The sequence below is a fragment of the Spodoptera frugiperda genome, chromosome 2 (genome assembly GCF_023101765.2).
Source record: "Spodoptera frugiperda isolate SF20-4 chromosome 2, AGI-APGP_CSIRO_Sfru_2.0, whole genome shotgun sequence".
NCBI classification, from domain to species: domain Eukaryota; kingdom Metazoa; phylum Arthropoda; class Insecta; order Lepidoptera; family Noctuidae; genus Spodoptera; species Spodoptera frugiperda.
Window position 1 is genome coordinate 12,132,274 of NC_064213.1, and position 23,099 is coordinate 12,155,372.

The 23,099-nt window shown below is 38.9% G+C and overlaps 1 protein-coding gene across 3 annotated transcripts in view; it reads right to left on the reverse strand.

The window, feature by feature from the left end:
- Window positions 1-23,099, reverse strand: part of LOC118268827 (formin-like protein) — a 75,871-nt gene that overhangs the window by 4,148 nt on the left and 48,624 nt on the right. The window contains exons 2-17 of one of the 3 annotated variants that reach the window (XM_035583568.2): window positions 19,115-19,285; window positions 11,865-11,944; window positions 11,030-11,169; window positions 10,386-10,609; window positions 9,584-9,832; window positions 8,823-8,966; window positions 8,470-8,586; window positions 8,026-8,154; window positions 7,372-7,483; window positions 6,293-6,636; window positions 5,745-5,952; window positions 4,825-5,397; window positions 4,276-4,451; window positions 3,853-3,954; window positions 3,377-3,481; window positions 1,938-2,055 (exon numbers count right to left, since the gene is read on the reverse strand). In XM_035583568.2, the coding sequence (XP_035439461.2) occupies window positions 1,975-2,055; window positions 3,377-3,481; window positions 3,853-3,954; window positions 4,276-4,451; window positions 4,825-5,397; window positions 5,745-5,952; window positions 6,293-6,636; window positions 7,372-7,483; window positions 8,026-8,154; window positions 8,470-8,586; window positions 8,823-8,966; window positions 9,584-9,832; window positions 10,386-10,609; window positions 11,030-11,169; window positions 11,865-11,944; window positions 19,115-19,285 (2,955 nt within the window). In that variant the 3' untranslated portion in view covers window positions 1,938-1,974. The remainder of the gene's footprint in view (window positions 1-1,937; window positions 2,056-3,376; window positions 3,482-3,852; window positions 3,955-4,275; window positions 4,452-4,824; window positions 5,398-5,744; window positions 5,953-6,292; window positions 6,637-7,371; window positions 7,484-8,025; window positions 8,155-8,469; window positions 8,587-8,822; window positions 8,967-9,583; window positions 9,833-10,385; window positions 10,610-11,029; window positions 11,170-11,864; window positions 11,945-19,114; window positions 19,286-23,099) is intronic. The other 2 variants (XM_035583567.2, XM_035583566.2) reach the window with 2 other exon arrangements.

Consider the following 23,099-nt stretch of genomic DNA (forward strand, 5'->3'; position numbering starts at 1 on the left):
TCAATGGAAAGACAACCTTGGATCTATAGCGACAGGACTCTATTTCGACAATGCCCATACACCATGCTTCATATCAAAGAAGTATTACCTATTGATAGAATTACAGCCAAAATTAGTGGAAGCTCCAAGCACAGTGAACAAACCTTAAAATTTTTGTTTTAAAAAAGGTCTTCCTTAGGAGCCCATTTTGCGTGCATACAGGGACGCACGTTATGCAAAACTGTTTACTTTGGAGCGACCACAAACTTTGGCCGTTTGTACCTATATAGAAGTGAAATATTTTTGGCGTGTGTCGGAAATGGATTCATGCACTGAGATGACCAATTATACTGTAGATGTAAAGTTACTGTGTGTTTGTGCAATATGTTAATACCTTGCTACCCTCCAACAAACCACGTTTTAAGAACCAACACCTTACATAAAATCACAATTTCTATACACCTGCTCTTGTTCTTTGAATCGTTTTCGGATCAAATGAAAGTCAAGTTTCAGAATAAGTGTTAAAGTAAAATCCACTTTAAATTAATGTGTTTACAGATAATTTTCATTTGACAAAAAACAAATGTTATTTTCTCCAGCATGAGATTAAGATATATTTTAACTACAGTATTATTATAAAATTTGAAACATGTAGTGATCGTAAACCCTCTTATATCTCGAATAGGGATGTTGCGAATATCTACATCCGCATCCGCATATGCGAAACATCCGCATTGATTTAGGCATCCGCATCCGCATCCGCATCCGCAAAAATCGATGCGGAGCTGATGCGGATGCGAATGTGTTGCAGGTTAGTACAAGAAAGAAAGGGGCGGGTCCGGCGAGTGGCGCGTGTCGCGCCCTCGTGCTAATTGACCAATAAGAAATCAATTATTTTAATTACTAAAATGTATAATTAGTACTTAATAGTACTTGACTTGCTTTTTTATAATTTTACTGATTATTTGGCTTGTCTTTTAAATTTTTCTCCCAAAACTTAAGATTTTTCTAAAGATCCGCTTCCGCATCCGCATCCGCGGATGTTTGCCCCCTGGAATCCGCATCCGCATCCTCATCCGCGGATGTGAAAAAATCAGCATCCGCAACAACCCTGATCTCGAACCTACAGTCCAATACTTGCATGTTATGGGCTGTTAATACATAAAGAGACAAACTGAATTATTTACAAATAATATCAAACACAGAAGTCAACTAAATATCTCTGGTATTCTTTACAACCCACATTTGCAATACATTAACTTTCATATTGACCCAAAAACAATCATTTAAAATCAAGAGCAAGTCCTCTAAAGAAACCACCATATAATATCTAAGATCCCCCTATAGCTTAAAGACATCACTCCCCCGTCCCCCTTGAACCGTGGTGCGAGTTACTATGGTCGTGTGCATGCTAGGCGAGTGGGTTATCAACCAGTCCAGACTTCGAGTCCCCAAAAGCATGCTGCATCTTTCTCAAGGTCTATTAGTCACTCCGAGGCCTGAATATTGGTGTGTAATAGGTATAGCCGGTTTAGGGTCATTTTGGGGGATAGAAAATCGGGGTGAACTAACATGGTGTCTTTTGCCATAACTAAAAAAAAAAACATTTCTGTATCATGGCTTTTGCAATAAAATTAAATTACTTATGAATCTGTGTATGTAATCGTGATGGAAAAGTTTACTAATGAGAAAAACATTAAACCTGAATTGTTGCTGTAATTGAGGTATTAAATAAATCGCAATTAATTCGGATTAATACACAAAGGAATTCAAGAATATCACTGTGGATTGATTTAAATGGATGAATGGATGGATTTAAACTTATTTTTAAAGTATGATAAAAATTAGACCCCATGTATAAACCAGCCACACCCATTACCCACCGTCCGATCCCACCCAAAAGTGGTTAGTACACACGCACACTCAAGTGGTTCCCCGTCAGTGTCAACTGGACTTACTCCTATAAGTTAGGCCTTGGCCTGAGGCCGGGCAGGCCTACACGGGCTCTAGACTGTGCCTCAACTGTGACAAGTGTTGCTGCAATAGGCCTGCGCTGACGGCCGCGTAGTTAAACCTCTGTGAGAAAGTTTATGGTGTTACCATCACCTACTACTTGTATTTGGTAGTTTTTGTACTGGTTGATATGGCAACACTTTGTCAAAATTTGGTAGTTTTTCATTACCTGTGTATTTTTGAGTGTTGCGATATCCACCGTTAGCTGTAATACACCGCCACCACTAAATAGCATGTTACATCATGTGTTGTATGTAATGTTGTCTACCTGTCACCTCCAATCACAGTATTAATGCACATCACTCACACATCTTTATGTACAGACTGCAAGTGAAATCAAAATCAAACCTGACTTCTTAATCACCTTTAACAATTAATAGAAAATAATAAAAAAATGTTTAAATAAAAGCAATTAACATTAATGACAATTAAAGCACAAATAAAGGTGATTAAAAATTATGTAAAAAAAAAACAAAATTAGTGGAAAATATGAGTACATTATTTAGAAAGTCGAGTCACTGGCTACAGTAGACAGAATGCATCAACAAGTAGCACACTTTGATTCGCCGATGTACCACAATGATCAACCAAATGTATGTAAACCAAATGCAAAATCTGAATAAAATGGTATAATGAAGATGGAGTCGAATATTTACAACGAGCATTTTTTTTATTAATGATACCCTTTTAACATCAGTACCCTTAGTATAAGTTTGCTTGACGTTTGAAGTTATCGAAACGAGAGCACGTTCGGGGCTCAGAGGTCTTAATACGAGTTTGTTTTACGTTTAACGAAATCGAAACGAGAGCACGTCTGGCGCTCTTATTGGTTGGTTCATTCGAGCCGGCCAATCAGAGCGCCGAACGCGCTCTGTGCATGAAAAGTTTCCTTCAAATATTTTTTTTTACTTTTGTGTAATCAAAGTGTGCACTCAAAACTCTACATCAAATTACTGTCCATTCACCTTGGAAGCGTTATGTAGAGCCATCGAAGCGAGTCTAACAGTTTATGCAACATCGATTTATTATGGAGTTAAGCTGGGTTTAGAATATTTATTATAGGAAAAATAACATTATAAGGAGATGAATATTTATATTTTATTATATTTGGACGATATTTGAAATATTTTGATCTCATGAAATAAAATTTTGATCGTCTTTGTATACATGAAACCATTTTGCTTCAAAACTGTTGTCAAACAAGACCTAATTCGAAAGTGGCGCCATCTAGGCAGAATAAAATTGACAGTTACCGTAAACTTTTACCAATGGGAAATGTATAATTGTAGTTAATATATCTTCTAAACAAAACTCAACTCCCTTTGTATCTGGTCACGGTAATATGGTCTGTACGTGTAGGTGTGTAGGGGCGAGTATGGCGTACCTGTTGCTTCTTCTGCGCGAGCTTGGCCTTGTTGGGGTCGACGTGGTCGGCGTGCTGCGCGGCCTGCTCCAGCCGCCGGCGCTGCTCGTTCTCCGCGTCTGCTTGCTGGAACCGTACAACGGGGACTTTAGTAATGTTAATCAATGAAAAAAGTTTAAAGTAGGTAATCAAAATACTTTAAACTGACATGGTCACTAACACTAATATTAGAACTTAAGACGAGATATTCAGTTTATCCGTTATCATGGTGCTTGCAACAGTGCCGAAATATCGGAAACTTATAGGCATATTATATAAACATGGGAAATATATCGTCTTAAGTTCTAATATTAATAATGAAAAGACTACGTGAAACAAGTGTTATATATCCGTTGGCATTTTATCAACCATTTTATATCTACTCGTTTTAAAGATGTAAAAATTAAAAATTAATTCAAGCGAATATAAACCTTATTGTTAAGAACAGAAGACTTTACCTTGAACGCTCTCGTGAACCGGACGAGCAGCGAGAAGAAAGCATTGGCGTCGCAGCCTCGCGGCGCCTCACCGAAGTACTCCACACAGGACGCGAACGAGTCCTGCAGAAATGTACATATATACATTTCATTTCATATTTGTATAAAATAAGAGATAGTACTAAGCCTGTTTTCCTTATTTAGTGTTAATAATAATAAGAAAACTTTCATTGAGAAGTAAAAATCTGGGACAATGGGAATTTCTTTAGGACTGTCAATCAGCATAGCAGATTAAGTTTTTGTTTAGAAGTATGTTTTATTAGGTAAAGACAAAGATAACACAAGAAATATTACATAATTTTTCAGTAAACGTTTAGTGGTATCAACATTTCCCTCATCCCCCATCCCCACAAGTAGGGGTCATAGGGACACCCTCTTTGTTACCTGTGCATGTTTGGTCTCCCCCCGGAGCCGGCGCAGCTTGTCGCTGGCGTTGGCGAGGAAGTCCCGCAGCACGTGGGGCGCGGCCCGCAGGCAGTCGCGGGCCTCCGCCTCGCGCCGGACCAGCTCCATGCCGCGCTCCAACTCCGACACGTCGCCCGCCACGTTCTCCAGGGACACTGCGCCATACAATCATTATAATTTACTTATACAACACGAATAGAGCTTATATAACATAGATAGAATTAAACAAGGCAAAGTTTTAAATCATTTAAATATGAAACGAAACTTCAAGAAGTATGTTTCTAGGACTCGATTTTCCATCAACATAACAACAATTAACGCGCATCGTTGGTAATATCGCATAAGTTAATTAATATTTGATATTTTTTAATCATTAATCGATCACTAACAAGACTTTATAGTACAACAGCACCATCTAGTAGGGCCAAAACAAAAATATCTTGCAATTGAAACCAAATCGTTGGTTGACTAAATGATAGCGACAATCCTACATACAAACGTAGATACAATGCACAAAACATAACTCACCTTGAGCCGCCTTATCGATGTACAGCAGCTCGGTATCGAAGTTCATCAGCTCGGGGAAGTTCTGTCTAATGGTGGCCACGATGTAGTGCAGGAGAGATATTCTCTTATCCGTCGACTTGGTATCCATCAGCGTATCCAAAGACTGCAGTTTGAAACCGTACGCCGGCCCCCGCTTACTACTATTCAAATAATTACCAAATGCTAGAATAATTTCCAGTACATTGCGTAGTTTTGTGGACGATTTGACTGAGGAGGAGCCAGAAATGATGGCATGTATTTGCGGCGTGATCAGGTGAATGTTGTCGAAGAAATTTCCCATATAGCTCATGATGGAGAGCTTCGCCGATATGCGTTCTACTTTGGTCAGTTGCATTAGGAATTTGTCTTCCTCCGTTAGTTGGTTTATTGGTTTCTTCTCAGCGACATATTCTTTGTATGCTTTCTGTTCTGCCTCTGTCGGCACCATACGCTGAAGGATCTCTACGCTTTCTAGTGGTAGCTGTTTGAGGTCTAAACTGTTGACGGCTGCGATCACCTTTTCTACGGGTGTGTCGAGCTTTCTTCTTGATATTGCTGTAATAGACAATAGTAAGTTAGATTATAGATTTTTGGTTTCACTAGGAGATATGAACATGAATAGATCATATTTAATATTTTACTTGCTTAAACAGTAAGGAGTAGATAGAATTGCAGTAATTTTTGTCATAATGCATGTTTACAAAACAATAGGTTTGCATACAGATTTATAGATACTGTTCTCGGGATCTGGCGTCTAGAGTGTGTACTACGTTTTAAATTTAAGGATCCATCTTCAAATCATTTCCCTATTTTAAAGCCCAGTAACAATCGTACGAAAAACACCAACATTATATTGTATTTCTGTTTAGCAAAAAGTTTCACCACATTAACAAATACCATACCTATATTCCTAAGCCTTGTATGCTCCAGCAACGACACGGTGTCTGGTTTCCTGAACCTCTTGCTGGGGAAGGAGGCGAGGGTGTCGCTGTCGGGGTCGGGGGCGGCGCCCACCGCGCCCCCCAGCCGGAACTTCTCCTCGAACTCCGCGAAGTTGATCCGGCGGCGGGGGCGCTCCTCGTCTAGTTCGTTGAATATTGTGCCGCGTACCTGCAGGGGGGAGGGGGTGTGATTAGTTAAACTTGTTTAGAGATGGTATTCAATCTAAAAAAGGTATTTTTTTACCATGTTTTTCTATTTCTATGAGTTTCTGATATTTCGGCACTGTTGCAAGCGCCGTAAATATCCCGTTTCAAGTTCTAATACTAGTGTTAGTGACCATGTCAGTTTAAAAACTTATACGGTATTTTTATATTTGAAATCATTGAATTTTAATTGAAATAAAATATAATCTTAACATTAAACTTATTTCAATCGCAATTACACACAAAATGTTTTTTTAAACGCAATTTCATTCAAAGTATAACAAATAAAACACATTTCCACTTACTTGATTAGGTTTGAGCGCGATCCAGTTGAGCGTGGGCAGCTTATACTTAGTATCCACCTTCCTCTTGATGGTCATGGCGTCTGTGTGCATGGGGGGTGCCATGAGGCCGGGTGCAGGGGGTGCGGGGGGAGGGGGTGCGGGAGCTAGCAGCGGTGGTGGAGGAGGGGGTGGGGGACATGGGGCTGCTGGAGGGGGTGCGGGTGGTGCGGGCGGGGCCGGCGCGGGTGGCGGAGGGGGAGGGGGACACTTTGATGTCGGCGTATCACCGTTTGGAAGGGGAGGAGAGGAACCGCCGTGACCATTTGTAGTGCCGTTGCATAACGCGTGTGAGGATATAGCACCCACTGGAAGTAAGAAGATTTACACCCGTATTCACAAACGATACTTTCCTCAGTGAAGTAGCAACGCTCTGCGAAGTAAGGCATTTCTCACTGCGTATCATCTGGCAAGCCTTTCAATTCATAAACGATACTCAAGCGACCCTTGTCTAAGCAAACCCGTAGCGTTGAATAGAGCTCTGTGATTGGTTCTCGTATGTTGCGTATTTCACGTCGCTGCTTGACGTTCATATCAGTTGTCATACAACAACGTCAAAACATAAACAGTTACCGGTAACCAAGAACAATTTTGAGTTGTCATACAACAACGTCAAAACATAAACAGTTACCGGTATCCAAGAACAATTTTGTTAATATTTGTGTTGGTTTTATATTCACAAATATGGATACAATAACAAAATCGGGATCCCTAAACACAACTGTCTGTCTGTCCGAAAAATACTTATATTTCTCTAACAAGAAATAAACCTTGTGACATCTATTGCCATTGACAATGGCTATGCGTTGCTTAAAACAGCTGGCAGGCTACTTTAGCTGTGCGTTCATTTTGAAGGACGCATAGTACCAGCTGTCACTCAAGTAGTGTTTATGAATTAGATTAAGGGGCCCTGTGCGCTCGCGCGCACTAAGAGACCGCAGAGTATCGTTTGTGAATACGGGTGTTATTATATTTCATAATAAAGAAACTGCTGACAAATGAAAATCACTCTTACTGCTAACAAAATAAAGTCGTGTACTTACTGGAAGCTCCCCTGGGCAGGGATTTGGTGAGAGATTCAAGTTCCTGGACCTTGGACTCCAACATCGACTGCCGGTTGCGCGAGTCCTGCTGCGCGCGACGTAGCGTCGATACCTGGAGGACAATAATACGATTATTTTATGTTAAATTGTGGCTTGTAGATCTTCTTCCTGTAGAGCTTCGACTGCACGGTTGGCGCGGTGGCTGGGCAACTGGCTGCCATGCGACGTGTAGCGGGTTCGATTCCCGCACGGAGCAACTCTTTGTGTGTTTTTCGGGTCTGGGCGTCATGTGTATATGAACTTGTATGTTTGTAAACGCACCCACGACACAGGGGAAAATCCTAGTGTGGGGCAACGTTTTTTGTAAAAAGAGTAAAAGAGAAAGAGATATATTACGTTCACCATGACTTCCAGATAGGCCGGTTGGAAGGACCCATGCAACCTAATTAAGAAGTCTTACCCGCGTTATAAGTCATCTCATCATTAATGAGAGACCAATGACCTGTTCGTGGATGGATGGAAGGAGATTTTGTCGGAATGCCTGAAGTACTGCAAGGCGTTTTACGTTATGTATGTAAGTTGCTTTAATTGGTTGTCTACCGTTGTAACTTTTGAATTAAATAAATAATAAATAAATTAAATGTGATTGCTTACCTCCTCCACGACCTGTCTCCTGGCCTCAGCGAGCTGGTCTCTCTCGGCTCTAACAGCCGCCAGCTCCGACTCCAGGGTCGCCAGCTTCGCTATAGCTTCTCTCTCTAGTGCCGCCATTCTTTCGTGTGCCTGAAAATGTTTAAATACATTTTATTGTAGATTTTTTTGAGAAATATTGGATGGTATCGCTAAAAATTGATTTTAGAATATAAGTTTTTAAACTGACATGGTCACTAACACTACAATTAGAACTTGAGATGATTATGAGCAGACAAATCCACCCGCATACTCCAGTTCATCCGTGATCATGGCGCTTGCAAAAGGCCGAAATATCGGATATTCATAGACATAAATAAACATGGTAAATATCCCATCTCAAGTTGATTTTGTGTTATAAAATTCATTACGCATTTCTGCTATTCAATTATTAGTCAGATAACTCACATGTCCTAATTCATCTTCGAGTTCGTTGACCTTCTCGAGAGCTGCAGTCTTGGTCTCGCTGTCCTCCATCAACGCGGCCACGTCGAACACGTTGTCCAAGTACGCTGAGATTTGCACCTGATTACATACACATTTATGTAAATTATACATACAAATAATAGATAGAGCAAACGAGCAACAAGACAATGTTGTAATGCAGTTTTTACATATTCCTAGACATTGTCAATTTAATTTTGAACTTTAACACAAAACAGTAAAATTAAAAATCTAATGCTGAAATGGATTTTGTCAATCTTTGAAATATTGTGAATTTGATGACAGGACATTGCCAATACTCTACTATTTTCTCTCACCTGTAAGTCATCGCTCTCACACAACCGTAGCCTCTCGAGATAGTCGTCCAGCTTTAGCGCAGTGAACTCATACTGTAGATGCACTCTGAAGTTCATGTCCTCCACAGAATGCACTATTATATTCACAAACTGCATGCACGCCACCTGGAGAAGAGCACGTAATATTAAGTACATGATAAAAATAAAGGAAGATTATAAAGTTTGTAATGTCGGTTGCGCATCTTTGCGCAACATCGCATTAAATTGCGCAAAATATTTTTTTTTTATTTTGAATTGAATGGGCCGACGTTTGGCCGCTATCTCGCCTGATGGTAAGTGATGATGCGGCCTACGGTGGAGCACGTCTGCCCATAAGCAACCTATTCACTCGGGCTTTGAAGACACCCAGGTTGTACCCATCAGGAAACACAGACTCCGGCAAGGAGTTCCACTCCCTAGCAGTTCGTACAAAGAATATATTGAATTGCGCAATGACCGTTTTTAGCCTGTGAACAACTGAATTGGGACCTTAACTCTGAATCTTTATTAGATGAACCAAATCAGTACCCGATTAGTATGAGTTTGCTTTACGTTTAAAGTAATCGAAACAACAGCCAATCAGAACGCCTTACTAAAGGTAGTGATTGTCAATATTTTACATCTGCCCTCCACAAACAGCTACACGTGATATTATGAGTGCTTTTGGTACAGGTTCCTAGGTCTTGCGCTACGACTCATACTTTAATAACTTAATTTACCAAAAAATATTTTAGTTTACTCACCATAAACTCAATATGAAAATTATCATAATTCATAAAGTACTCCATGAGCGTGTGAAACCGCCGGGGCTCTCCAACGACCTCTTTAAAGTTATCGAAGGCAGAGAGTATGATCTGGTGGCCGCCCTTGACCAGGCAGATGGCAGCCAGCAGTTCCAGCACCAGGGCTTTGGTCCGCAGCGAGTGGTGGACCAGGGAGAGAGCTATACTGTTGATCGCTTCACGATGCTGGATCACCATGTTGAAGCCATACTGAAAGGAAAAAAATAGATTAAGATATTTATTAAGAGTTAACCAATTTTAGTTTTTAAATGACAGTGTTAAAAAAGTACTTTAAAAAATATCTAGTTCAGTATAGGACTTTAGAAATTACTAGTTTACTCTTTATTACTTCTGTGAGGGCAAACGATCAGACTGATCACCTGATGGTAAACGATCAGCGCTGCCCATGGACACTCGTAACCCCAGAGGAGTTATCAGTGCCTTGCTGTCATTCAAAAAGGAAGTTTACTTCATATTCTTTTTACATTTTATTTTTTTAAAAAAACGTTGCCCCACACTAGGATTTTCTCCTGTGTTGTGGGTGCGTTTACAAACATACAAGTTCACATACACATGACACCCAGACCCGAAACAACAATTTGTGGATCACACAAAGAGTTGCTCCGTGCGGGAATCGAACCCGCTACCCGTTGCACGGCAGCCAGTTGCCCAACCACCGCACCAACCGTGCAGTCAAGATATAATATTAAGTGACTTTTAACCCTACCACTAACGTAATAAAATCCAAAATCCTAACACCCACCTTATTATTCATGATAGCCCGCATGCACATGATGCAGACGTGTATATCATCGGTGGAGGCGCCCATGTTCAGCCGGGCGGCGTGCCTCGTCCGTCGCCTAGCAACGGCGGGGCTCGCTGCACCCTCACACTCGGCCTCTGCACTGCGCGCCCTCCGCCGCCACGAAGCCGACATTGTGGACCCTGTTTCTGTTGGACCACTGCATTCTGATGTTGTTGTGTTTACTGGGGATGGTGATGAAGAGGGGTTAATGTAAGGGACGTGCGTTTACTAGAGTAAATTCTAGTGACTAAATAGGTATAAGAGCAGGTGAAGTGGTGTTATTCATGTGGATTCATTTATTCAACTCGTTATGTTCTAAAGTAAATACTACTAGTAACCACTAACTACAATAATCGAAGTTTACGAAAATACGTACTCTATTCTACAGTCAGCTTTACATATAATGACTTAGGTATCACTTTATGAACCAAGGTGTTCTACATCCATTTAAAAGTTTTTTTTTTCTGGTATAAGCCGGTAAACTAGCAGACGGATCACCTGATGGTAAGCAATCGTCGCCGCCCACCACTCGAAACACCAGAGACGTTACTAGTATGCTAGATTTAATCTTCCACTATGATCATAGGTAATGTCCACCGTACCTTGGTTGATCCCATCGCTGGACTGACTCCTAGCGAGTGCGATCCTCTGCTCATGCCGCATCATGCTGAGCCTGAAGCTCAGGTAGTCGATCAGCACGTCCAGACCCTGGTTTTGTTCGTTTAGGAATTCGCGCACCCATCTGGAAAGTGAAAAATAGATCTTGTTACCTATGTCACAAATGCGTCAGTTTAATGTGTAGTTGTTGAATCGAACTGAATGTACTAGGGATAAATAAATATCATGGTATAGTATTCTTTTTTTATTCAGAAACGGTAGTGGGATAGATTTTTCTTGTGTTTTCCAAAAGCAAGACATAAAACAATGTCTAGTAAATGAGATAAAGATAGGTATGAAATGTAAAAGAGTCTTCTTTGGCACGACTTGATATCCATTACAAATCTAGCTTGAACGACTCGAAGTCATTGGACAAAACATAAATAGTGAACAATATTTACGATAGCAGTGTGTTACATTTCACCCGGCTGTCAGGAAGAAATACGCGAGCTATCCTTAAACGGTACATAATTTTCTGGCACCCGTCCAAACAGTTATGGGACAACATAAAGTTGATATTTTGTGCCAGAAGCTCCGAGTGCTGTGCACTACTGGTTTGTAGTATTATACTTGTTACAATACTCCATTTCCATGGGGATAACTTCATAAAGCAAGATGTTTGATGTTTGTTTTTACTACTCATGCTCATCATCCTGATAGTACATCTTATTTAGATCCTCTGCTAAACATAAGTTGTCTTCCATGATGTAATACGATTGCGCATTCCTTCATAATAATAGTTTATTTAAAAAATGATTACAATAATGACATTATACTCACTCTATATGGTTTGTTCGTAACGAAATCTCCAAGTCCCTGAGGACTTGCGTCGAAGTTGAGTCGCCGACCATTTTTCGTTTCTGAAAAAACAAAGTGCATACATTAGCATTTTCACTTGTACTCGACACAATGTACTAATAGATTGGATCAATAGCCCAATAGGTAGTATTAAATCGGTTTCTAGAACAAGAATCGAGTGCGCATTAGTAGATAGGATTTAATAAACGAAGCTCAAATAGAATTAGCAGATAATGCCGCCAGCTAATCACGAAGTTTACAATGGTAAACGGAGGAGAAAGTAGCTCCTCCCCGTGCACCCTTCGAGACCTGACTGGGAGATATGTTTGTATGTGGCGATCACGACTGCACGAGCTACGACTACATGATGTGGATCAACCAAAGGTCAGGCATCAGACATACGTTGGGAGCTATTTAAATTCTTATTTAGGAAACCATCGCTCGCAGAACAAACATTTATTGTGGACTTTACGAGAAAACGACAGAAATTGTGACAACAGCTGTAGGCATGGATGTGTTATTGCTTCGGCGATATTGAGTTATTGTCGGCTTTTGCGAGTCAGTGAAGTTGTTGATGAACCGAAGATAAATAAAGTTTAAAGAATTACGCGATTGGCATTGAAACGACTAACTAAGGAAAAGCTTAAAAATTTTCTTATTGATTCTTAAAACAAACTTACATAAAATATGATCTATCTATCTGTAGAGAATTAGAGATGAGTGTATCTAATCGTGTCTTATGATACATGGAACTAAGAAACTCCATCCCTAATTGGTCTACCCCGACCTGATCAAGTGACCTTACGACCGCCAACACAACTGCTACATATCTGGCGAAAGTTCAGGTTATACCTCGGATAGATAAGACAATTTAAGTCCATATAAGTTGTGCTGGTATTCATCTCGATTGTAGATGCATGTATGACTATTCATGGTACGGTACAATGAAAGAGTGGCAGCGGTTTTAAATGTATTACAATTGGTTTGTGTAAGTAGTAAAGAAGATAGTCGTTGTCCAGCTACCAATTTCTATAATTGAACTTAACTTAACTATGAACTATGAGTGACTAGTTTTTCTAATTATAAAATGAAATGGCTTTTCAGTCATCTAAATAGTTTAAGTTAAAAAGGTATTTTGGAGAGCTTCCTTGTGTATTTCTTGATTTTTTGAACCATTTTTTTAATATTCATCTGTGTTGCCTAAAATGTTTACATGCTTATGCCATGTACCAACGGACGATCAGAAACGTACGACAAGTACTTGTACGTGAGTCACACAACTCACACATGATTACTATTTGCGAGACGACGTTTTTGGGCAATGCGACACGACTGTCGTACGACCTCAATAATTAAAATTAAAGAAAGGTCAGGGATTATCACATCGCTCTAGTGATCCAAATTACTGAGTTATGTCTGTGGAAAAATTGACAAAAGTGTGCTTTGGATTTTATAGCAGAAATAATTCTGCTATAAATTATCCTGTATTTTATTGGAGCTTCTGACACTCAAGATTTCTTAAATTCTCTAAAGGATTATTTTTAACAGTGACATCTCGGAAACCGTTATTTTAGCATCCCATAGGTAATCATTTCCGGAGCTGCGGACTACCTAGTGGGTTTACCGGGGCTCCGGCTCGAAAAGCAGGAGTAGGAATGGGGTGGTTTTTAGTCAGTAATAGCCTGATACTCCCTCTCGCCTCGCCCAAGGCAGGAAAAGTCATTGGATGATTTACCCCGCTCAAAAAAATAGGTGATCATTTCTAATTAACTATTCACATTAAGTACATCACATACAAAGTTCCGTACATCCAAAACGGATAACCACTTCAACCTTGCACAACTGCATTAGCGTCCAGGAAACCGTCAGTTCCTTAGTTGACATGATAACCTAACATGTGTTTGTGCCGTGATCTTGTGTCGGGGTCAAATGGCGTCTCGTCTTGTGGGGGACTAGTCTGTCTTTTGTCTCATCTATCTTCTCATCGGGATTTACTGTTACCCCTGTTTGTTCTACGCTAGGTTAATTGCCAGTTAGCTCTTGTTGAGAATTTGTGGCGCTTGTTCTGGATTAATGTCTCTATTGGGAGCCATTTGCTAAGTGAGGAAGTCCTAGTAATATTCTTGGTGTACCATTATTACTTTACTAAGAATGAAAGTAGTTTTTGGTATGTTGAAGAGTTTCCGTATATTAATAATTGAATAAGGTTCTTTTGGATGTATTGTTGGTAAAAGTAATAAGATATTTCCTATTATATTATTTTCGTGATGAATGAGGTTTCCATACTAAATTATTTCTGTGTCCATGTTATGTAAGAACTTGGGTAGATTGGGTGACTATTTTCTTCTTACATATGAATATAAATCGTTAGGCACCGTATGTGTTTCTCTCACCATCTCGCGACATATGACCAAAGACCTCTTCCGATTGCAACATTTGGCGCCACATGCCTACAAGGGCCCGCCCTGGTTCACTTATACATCTCCGTCAGTACTTCACAACGACACCGTTGAACTCGCATCACGAGTATCACTTTACATACAGATATTTTATATGTATGCCAAAGCGATTCCCACATAGTCATCGATAACTTTAAGTGCTTTAAGTTTATTATTGTTGTATGACAACAAACTACGATTTCTAACGACTTTAAACCAGCCTGACAATTGTGGACATTATGGACAATCCTCTTATGTAAAGGACAGACACAGTTAAACAATATTGGGATTACTAATTCAGCAAGATCTAGAGCTGCGGACTACCTAGCGGGTTTACCGGGGCTCCGGTTCTAAAAACAAGAGTAAGAACAGGGTGGTTATTAGTCGATAAGAATCTGACACTCACTCTCGCCTCGTCCAAGGTGCAAGAATTCATTGGATGATTTTCCTCCCTTAAAATAAATCAATTTAGCAAAACATTACAATCTGCTACGTCTTTACAAACAAACAAACAATATGACTAATGCCCCAAAAACTGTACTAAAATCACATAACAATATTTGCTAAGTACAAAGAAATGTCGAAAACAACCAAGTGTGAGGTTTTGGGCAAATACATGAGCGTCTGTCAGGCGCCTGTTGCTTTTATATCGCCATAAGGAAAATGGGAGTAGTGTGTAGATTTAATGCGTTGTAATGGACGTTACATGGTATTAGGAGGATAGCCTCTAAGCTAAATTAACCATATCTTTAGGTATATGTGTCACTCCGGGACAGATTAGTCTGATTTATTTTGTTCTAATCACAGGGAAGTCAAATTTAGGAATGGCGACATCCAAGTTCATTAAACATACTTTACCCACGAAAAACATACTTTTGAATCGTTTATTGGTAAGTTCTAATGTCAGGACTTAGAATTGTATAAAATCTATATCTTTGTTTAAATAAATTGAGATTGGTCACGTGCTAAATTGTACATCACATAGAAATCTCTTTTATACTTGTATTTTTTACATTAACCATATGAATATTTACAAAATAAACACAATATTCGCTTAATATTCCTACAACAACCGTACATAGTTCGTCAGTGGATCCATACATCGTATCTACATACAATCTCCCCCAGCACCTGCGCGTGCGACTCCACGTTTACGTAAAAGCTGCCAAACCACAACACAGGTGTTTACACTGAGTTTTACCCACATATTACATGCCGATGTCGATACACTAAAAATAACGCTCTTGAAACATATTTTTGAAGATAAAAATGTAGTACGCAGAAGTGCATTATGTTTTTTGGCATTTATATGTCATAATATGTAATAGGGGATAAGCGAATTATCGTACATCGGACCCGTTTTTGACTCTATACTAATATTATCTCAGTAAGATTCTTGACTGCACGGTTGGCTTAGTAGCTGGGCAACTGGCTGGTTCTATTCCCGCACGGACCATATCTTTGTGTGATTCACAAATTGTTGTTTCGGGTCTGGGTGTTATGTGTATGTGAACTTCACGACACAGGAGTAAATCCTTATGTGGGTTAACACAAAAAAAGGACAATACTTTCCCTAAAATAGCATTGAACTCTAGACTCTTTGCTTGGCAGCATTCAACAAATTATGTAGTCGGTAATAGAAACATTAGCACATCTCATAAAACAGCAATGAAGATTTTAAACTACACTAGATTGTTAAGTTTCATACAATTGTATTGTGTTCATAATTGTTTTATAGGCTAAGCGCAATGAAACGCGTGATATAATCAACATAGGATTCTTGGTATAATAAAACATGGCTGGTTTGCATGAGCGACACGAACCCAAAAGGTTTTACTATCTGGCAAAGCAAACTATCAATGGACTTTACTTTGTACTACTACTGAGAATTTTGATGCCTAAATATTATTAAGGAATGTGGATTATATTTTTGACCCTGTTTGCACCCACAGTGTATGCAACGTGATGCTTTTATCCCCGAAAGGGTTAGGCAGAGTTGCACATTACGGCACGTAATGCCGCTATATTGTGTTGCCATATACTGGGTTCACAGTTCCAGACTCCGTGCTACTATTGAGAAATTTTCTAAAGACTGAGAAAAGCCCAGTATTACCTACTTTGCCCGACCCGGTAATTGAAACCGAGACCCCTAGTTGTACTTACGACCAAGGCAGTCAAAGTGTAGCTGTCAAAAATTGACCTCCTTTTACGTTGTCCGCTATTTTGATACTAGCAGATTATCTATTGGACAACGGGACTTGGTTTCCACTAGGACCCCCTGCTGTATTAATATCCCACCCCTATAGAAAATTCTGGCGCGATAGTACAACTACATTCTAAGATAATCGTTAGGAAAAGAACGATTATCGTGGGCATACAGCTTACTTATAATTATTTGCGCCATTGCATTCGCGAGCCTTGAGCTGAATGTTTATTTATCATGGTAAGTTAACCAGCGGGTAATGACCAGGTAAAAAACAAAGTATCAATGAACAGGTGGGTCATTCAATTATTGTAAAACGTTTGAACTATATGCTTAACGATTTCTAAATTATTTACTGAGGTGCCTTGGTACATAGATTTACTCACGATGATAAACTAGAACACTAAACATGAGACAGATTTTAGAAGCTGTTCAAAACAACATCGATTTTTTGTTTGGAATATGGCGCAGACTACCAGCCTGATAACCTGATGATAAGCGATCAGCGCCGTCCATGAGCACCTGCAACACCAGAGGAGTCACAGGTATGTTGCCGGCGTTCTAAAAAGGAATACCCTATTTTCTTGTAGGTTTGAAGGTCAAGTCGGTTCGGAAATGTCGTCAACGAAGAAGAATTCATTTAGTGAAAGAAGACCAAAATTGAATAAAACTTGGCCTGTAAAACGTCATAGTCTAAGATTCTACCAAATTGCACATTCATCATCTATTCACATTAGGAAAGAGACAAACAGAATGGAAATGCTCCTCAGTTCTGAAGAATATTTTCGTTCGCAGCAAAACAAACAATATTATCCGCTATTCACAAACAAAACTCTAAACATGATAATGAAGGCGTGCCCATAAAATCTACAACGCTATTACATTACCCCAGTAGACGAGTTTGTTTGTTTGCGCCAAATCTGGAGGTCATATAGTAGCTGTCTAGCTGGTGAGAGTTCAAGTTTAATCGAGAGCTTTACTAGGTCAAATGTAACGTGAATCATTATAACAATTGTTATATTGAAAACATCAAGTCGCTCTCTTCATACGATGGACGGGTTTTCCCAGTTGAATCTATTTAAGATATTTTAGTATAAAGTTTTTTTTTTTTAAGGTGGAAAATCACACGTGAGTGGAACTGTCAGACTCTTACTGACTAAAAATCACCACGTTTCTACTCCTGTTTCGAGCCGGAGCGCCGGTAAACCTAGCGGGTTTCCGTAGGTAGTCCGTGGTTCCAGAAGCATTAAGATTAATAATGTTCATAATCACTCTTATATTCTTATCCAAGTGAGCAACAGATTTGATGATATTAAAAAAGTTTACCAAAGTATATACGAACCAGAGCCACCCCAACTCTCGTTTCCAATTTTGATTGCACAGACATCAATAAGTGAATCAAACAGCTAAATGGCGTTCAGCCTGCATCCTTACGCGACATCAATAACTCGTGACTTAAAAGCCAATAAAGTTGTGAACAGAATTCTTAATAGGAACAAGTAGACTTTTTCTAAGATTCCCAGGCAATTCCATTAAAGAAACCTAAAAGGCTTTAACACATTACTTGTAACGACTAGTTGTACAGAAGCCTGGGATTGCCCACAAATTGAGGCTGGCCAGCGATCCCTATCGATAAAACGTGATGTATTGGTCATTGTGTGCGACATAACGGGACTGGGAGCTGGAGGGCTTTTCTATGTTTGTGTTGTACAGAGCATGATGTTTTTATGTAACAAGCTTAGTTAAGTGTAACTAACATAGCTGTGTACTATCTATGTGTGCTTCTAATCAGCTTATCTCTATTGGCACAAATCACTTATTAGAATTTTGTAATCAGTGCCATCCTCACAATACTGCCTATGCAAGGTTCTAGTTCTCTCTAGGATTATAGACTGAGGTTAGAAAACAACAAGAACTGTGACCGAGAGCATCAAGCACAAAAGCTCTGCCATCGAGCTATCACAGAGATCGAAGGTGAACAGGTCTCCTATCAGTGAATGATGACTCACTCTCTGACAAAAGAGGTTTTAACAGTGTTGTTACAAGAAAACAAAGTCCTTTCCGTTGTTGTTCCAGTGCACAATGGTGTCGTACCCACAAATTGCCGGCGGCCACAGATCACTATCGTCCACTAATGCCCGCTCATTGTTTACAATGTGTAACGGTATCGCCCAATACGGAGCTTGGCGCAACTTTGTTAACATTTCTATAGTATCCTTTGACGGCGAAAGCTAAAAAGGAACAATGTTGTGTTTTTGCAACATTATCGTCTACTCGCTTGTCGTAGCTGTCACAACGAATCATAACTTTTTTTTTTATTTAGTAACATAGCTTGCGGCCCGCGGGAAAAGCGGTAACTTTAGCCTAAGTACACCTTCATCAAAAGTGCCTTGTCGCTATGGGACTTCCTAAATGTAGCGTATAATTCCAAAAGTACTTTCTTCTATAAAACTTCTTTACACACCCTAAAGTAAACCAACTAGAAGAAGTTAACATAAAACATGTTTAAGCTCTTTCACTGACGTCACTTTAATTAAGAAACAGCAAAAGATAACATCCTACTATTCTGATATTTATTCTATGTTACGTACCCTGTGACTCCTGGAAGCTTTGGGGTCGAGGTACGTTCTGAGCTTGTTGAGGTAGTGCGCCGGCGAGTCCTTCGCCTGCACCATGTCCTGGTCGCAGATGATCTCCCATTTCTTCTCCAGGTCATAGTTGCGTAGCAGTTTCGCTTTGTCCGGGGGAAGGTCCATAGACGCCTGGAACAAAAGATAAATTGACTTTAATAAAACGACATTACGATAGTTATATGCAAGTTTGAACAGTTAAATATCTTTTTCTAGAATATGCTTCTGTATTCATAGCCTCGAAAGATGTTTCAGTCCCAAATCAGCACATTTATAGTCAGCCGTACTACCATAGGGGCATAAAAGGCAGCCTATCTATTCCCAATATCGCAAATTCCAATAAAAATATCCATTGGCGTATACATTACGCCTATGTTATAACAGCACATTGTATTCAATCGTGATGGATTCTGTATCCCAACAAGGATCGGCTAGCAATGAACCAGTTTCCAAGATATTGGCTTATACGTCTGTAACGGTATACGCAGTAACAGGGCTGATACTGTACTAATAAATTATATTTTATGGCATCTAACGCATGTAATACCTAAAAGGGAGATCAGAGTACATAGTCTTACAGTTTAATCTCGGTATCGACCGACATTAGTAGCCGACTTAAATCAAAATCTTCGGATTAAGACCAATATTTTACATTAGTTTTATGGATATAAGTTTTTAAACTGACATGGTCACTAACACTAACATGAGAACTTAAGACGGGATATTTACCATGTTTATAAATGTTTTAATATCGGAAACTTATAGACATTAATAAACATGGTAAATATTCCGTCTTAAGTTCTCATGTTAGTTTTATGGAGTTTCTGTCAAAAACTTCGTTAGTTCCAAAGATTTCTGACATTAATTTTGGCTGTATATCGATACCTCTTTATAATTTACATCTTCTTTATTGAACATAGTATGTACTTGATCTCTAAGGGTCCACTACACTGGTCTCAAAGCATACAAAAATTCTCCCAACAATTAAATGTTCTATCTTCTTAAATACAAGACTATAAATACAAGGACAAACCTACAGCTAATTTCGAACACCAAATACCAATATATCAATTTACAGCTGGTTATACACCTGATCCGATATAATCTGTCGGTCCCATCTGATCTGATAAAGACATTCCTTCTCTTTGAAGTGAGCTCAATACTTGTCGAGGACTATTAGAGGTACTTAAATGTGATAAGTGTGCTTCAGTACTAAGTGATTTCGTAAACCAGCTTTTTTAATCGCAATTTTAGAAGAGACTTGTCAAAAATCTGCACTCGTTTAATAATCTGCATCTAATGAGTAGATTTGATGATGTTTCAGAATAATAGCATTGATTTACTGTTTGTCTATATTCGCTATACCATTATCTGAGAACAATCTCATTGGACTCCGACATTTATGCTGATCTAGACACACGGCAGTGTGTCCGCCAAGTTCGAGCAAAAAACCGACACACCGGCCGTGGGTTATATTACACGAACCATTTCGGGCCAAGTTCGACCCACCTATAACTCAAAATCTATTTTATCTACGCATATGAAATTTCTAGTATCTGTCGAGATCTACTTACTTATCTAAAATACAAAATTTCATTAATGTACCTATTGTAGGTCTTGAGATATTGACGTCAGAAAATCGCTATTTTTACTATACACTCACTGACTGACTGACTCACTCACTCATCAAAAACCTAGACCACTTCCAATGGTCGTATTGACTTGAAATTTGGCATGGAGGTAGGTCTTTAGGTCAAGGTAAAGGAAAAAATCTGAAAATGGCCAAGTGTGAGTCGGTTTTAAAAATAATGAAGGTGTAAATTCATACCCCTAAGGAACTAAAACAAAAAAAATATCTATATCTTCCAATGGTCGTACCGACCTAAAATTCGTTACGAAGGTTTGTATTTAGTCAAAGTAAAGTAAAATAAGAAAAAAAGAAAATAAACCTTACAAAAATAAATGAAATCCCACCCAAAACATAAATGTGAAAGGCTGCCAAGTTCGATAATATTGGAATGCTTCGCCTATAAAAGAAGTGAGATCTAAATAAGTACCAAGTTCCATACACAGACCTCAGTTAAAAATGATATAACTTGGCAAGTTTTAATAGAAAATTATATACTTGACTCATTGCGTTTAGTAGGTTTATAACAAAGTGTGTGAAAACTTGCCAACTTGTTATATCATTTTTAACTGAGGTCTGTGTATGGAACTTGGTACTTATTTAGATCTCACTTCTTTTGTAGGCGAAGCATTCCAATATTATCGAACTTGGCAGCCTTTCACATTTATGTTTTGGGTGGGATATTATTTACAACCAATGTTTCCTAGCAATGAGTTCGCGAACTTACGATCAACGCTGCGTAGCACACTCATAAATCTGCAGAAATGCTGCTCTATAAATAACCCTTTTATTATTTTAATAAAACCGAAAAGATAGTACTTTTATTCACGAAAGCAGGTATATCCTTATTGACAAAATTTACGTAAGAGGGCCATTGTTACTTCAAAGCGAAATATAGAGAAAATATGTAATGTGAAAGCCCTGGCGGGGGCGAATTTGATAAGCTTCTATATCAAAATAATATTATAAAAGTTCCTAAGCTTCTTCATAAATGGTCTGAGAGGAAAACTCATTATCATACAGACCGTCTGTTGTTTTCGCTTTTTTAAGAGGATTCTAAAGTCAAACTAACGCTCCTGGTAGTCTGCAAGCAAGGATGCAATATGAACTCCATGTTGCAATAATAAACTTCACAGACGTACAGCAGAGTATGGAAATTACTTTGATAAAGTGAATTAATGGATGCAGAGGGTCCTTCCAACTGGCCTATCTGGAAGTCATTGGGGGAGGCCTATGTTCAGCAGTGGACGTCTTTTGGCTGATGTAATGATGATAGTGAATTAAAAATTTTGAAGACCCACTCAAGCTCCAAGCGAAATTATTATTGGATCGTTTAATATTAAGTATTTTTCTCTTAAAATAAAATAAAAATTCTCTTAACATTTCTAATCAATGAATCTTTGTAAGTTTATGATACCACAAAAAAGGAACACATATACGTACTTCTATTTCACTACAAAAACAAACCATGATCCTTTTTTGAGGTAACCCTATATGCCTAAAGCTAAAGTGTAATCAGTACTCGGGTAAAGGACAAACTGCTTAAGTGGGTCTAATGTAGGTACTAATTGGTAATGGCCAAACTAAACTCGACTAAATTGGGCTGCTCTAGTCTGCATGATTTACCTACCAGATGGTGCGAAGTTAGCTCGTTTACAGTTCTAAAGTTGCAAAACTGTAATTCTGTTATTTTGGAGAGTATTGTTATGTTTTATGGACGTGTTTGTGGTAGAGAGACTGATTACTTAGTATTTAGGGACAAGGAAACATTTACAAGATGGCGGCTTTCTCAGAACAGAAAAAAAATGGATTTCTTGTAGAGCTACCGCATTTGTTTAAGTCATCAGAAGTGAGATTCTCCTTACACCAAAATATCGAAAGTGAGATATCTCCTCCTATCCTATCTCCGACATATATTATAATTTATCAATAATAACAAATAACACATACAAAATGAAGTTATTCCAAAGAATACGATTAGCTTAACTCCCACACACATAAAAACCAATAAAAACAACTAAATAAAATTCTTAATCAAAATGTCAACATTTATTTCGAACAATGACTCATGAATACAGCAGATCCTACCCAATTAGATCCCACTCAATTTAAAGAGAAGACCAAATCCAATAGCTAGTACATACTAAATCACCTTACTGAGATCTGAGGTATAGCAACATTACGTCAGTTGGTTCATAAATAGTCCATCTCTATCGAAAGCCTTAGCACGTGCCAAGAAGACTTGACCCACACCTGATCAGAAAGTTTAAGCATCTTATCTTACATCTAACTCTTGAAGTGAGTAAAGAATACTGAGTT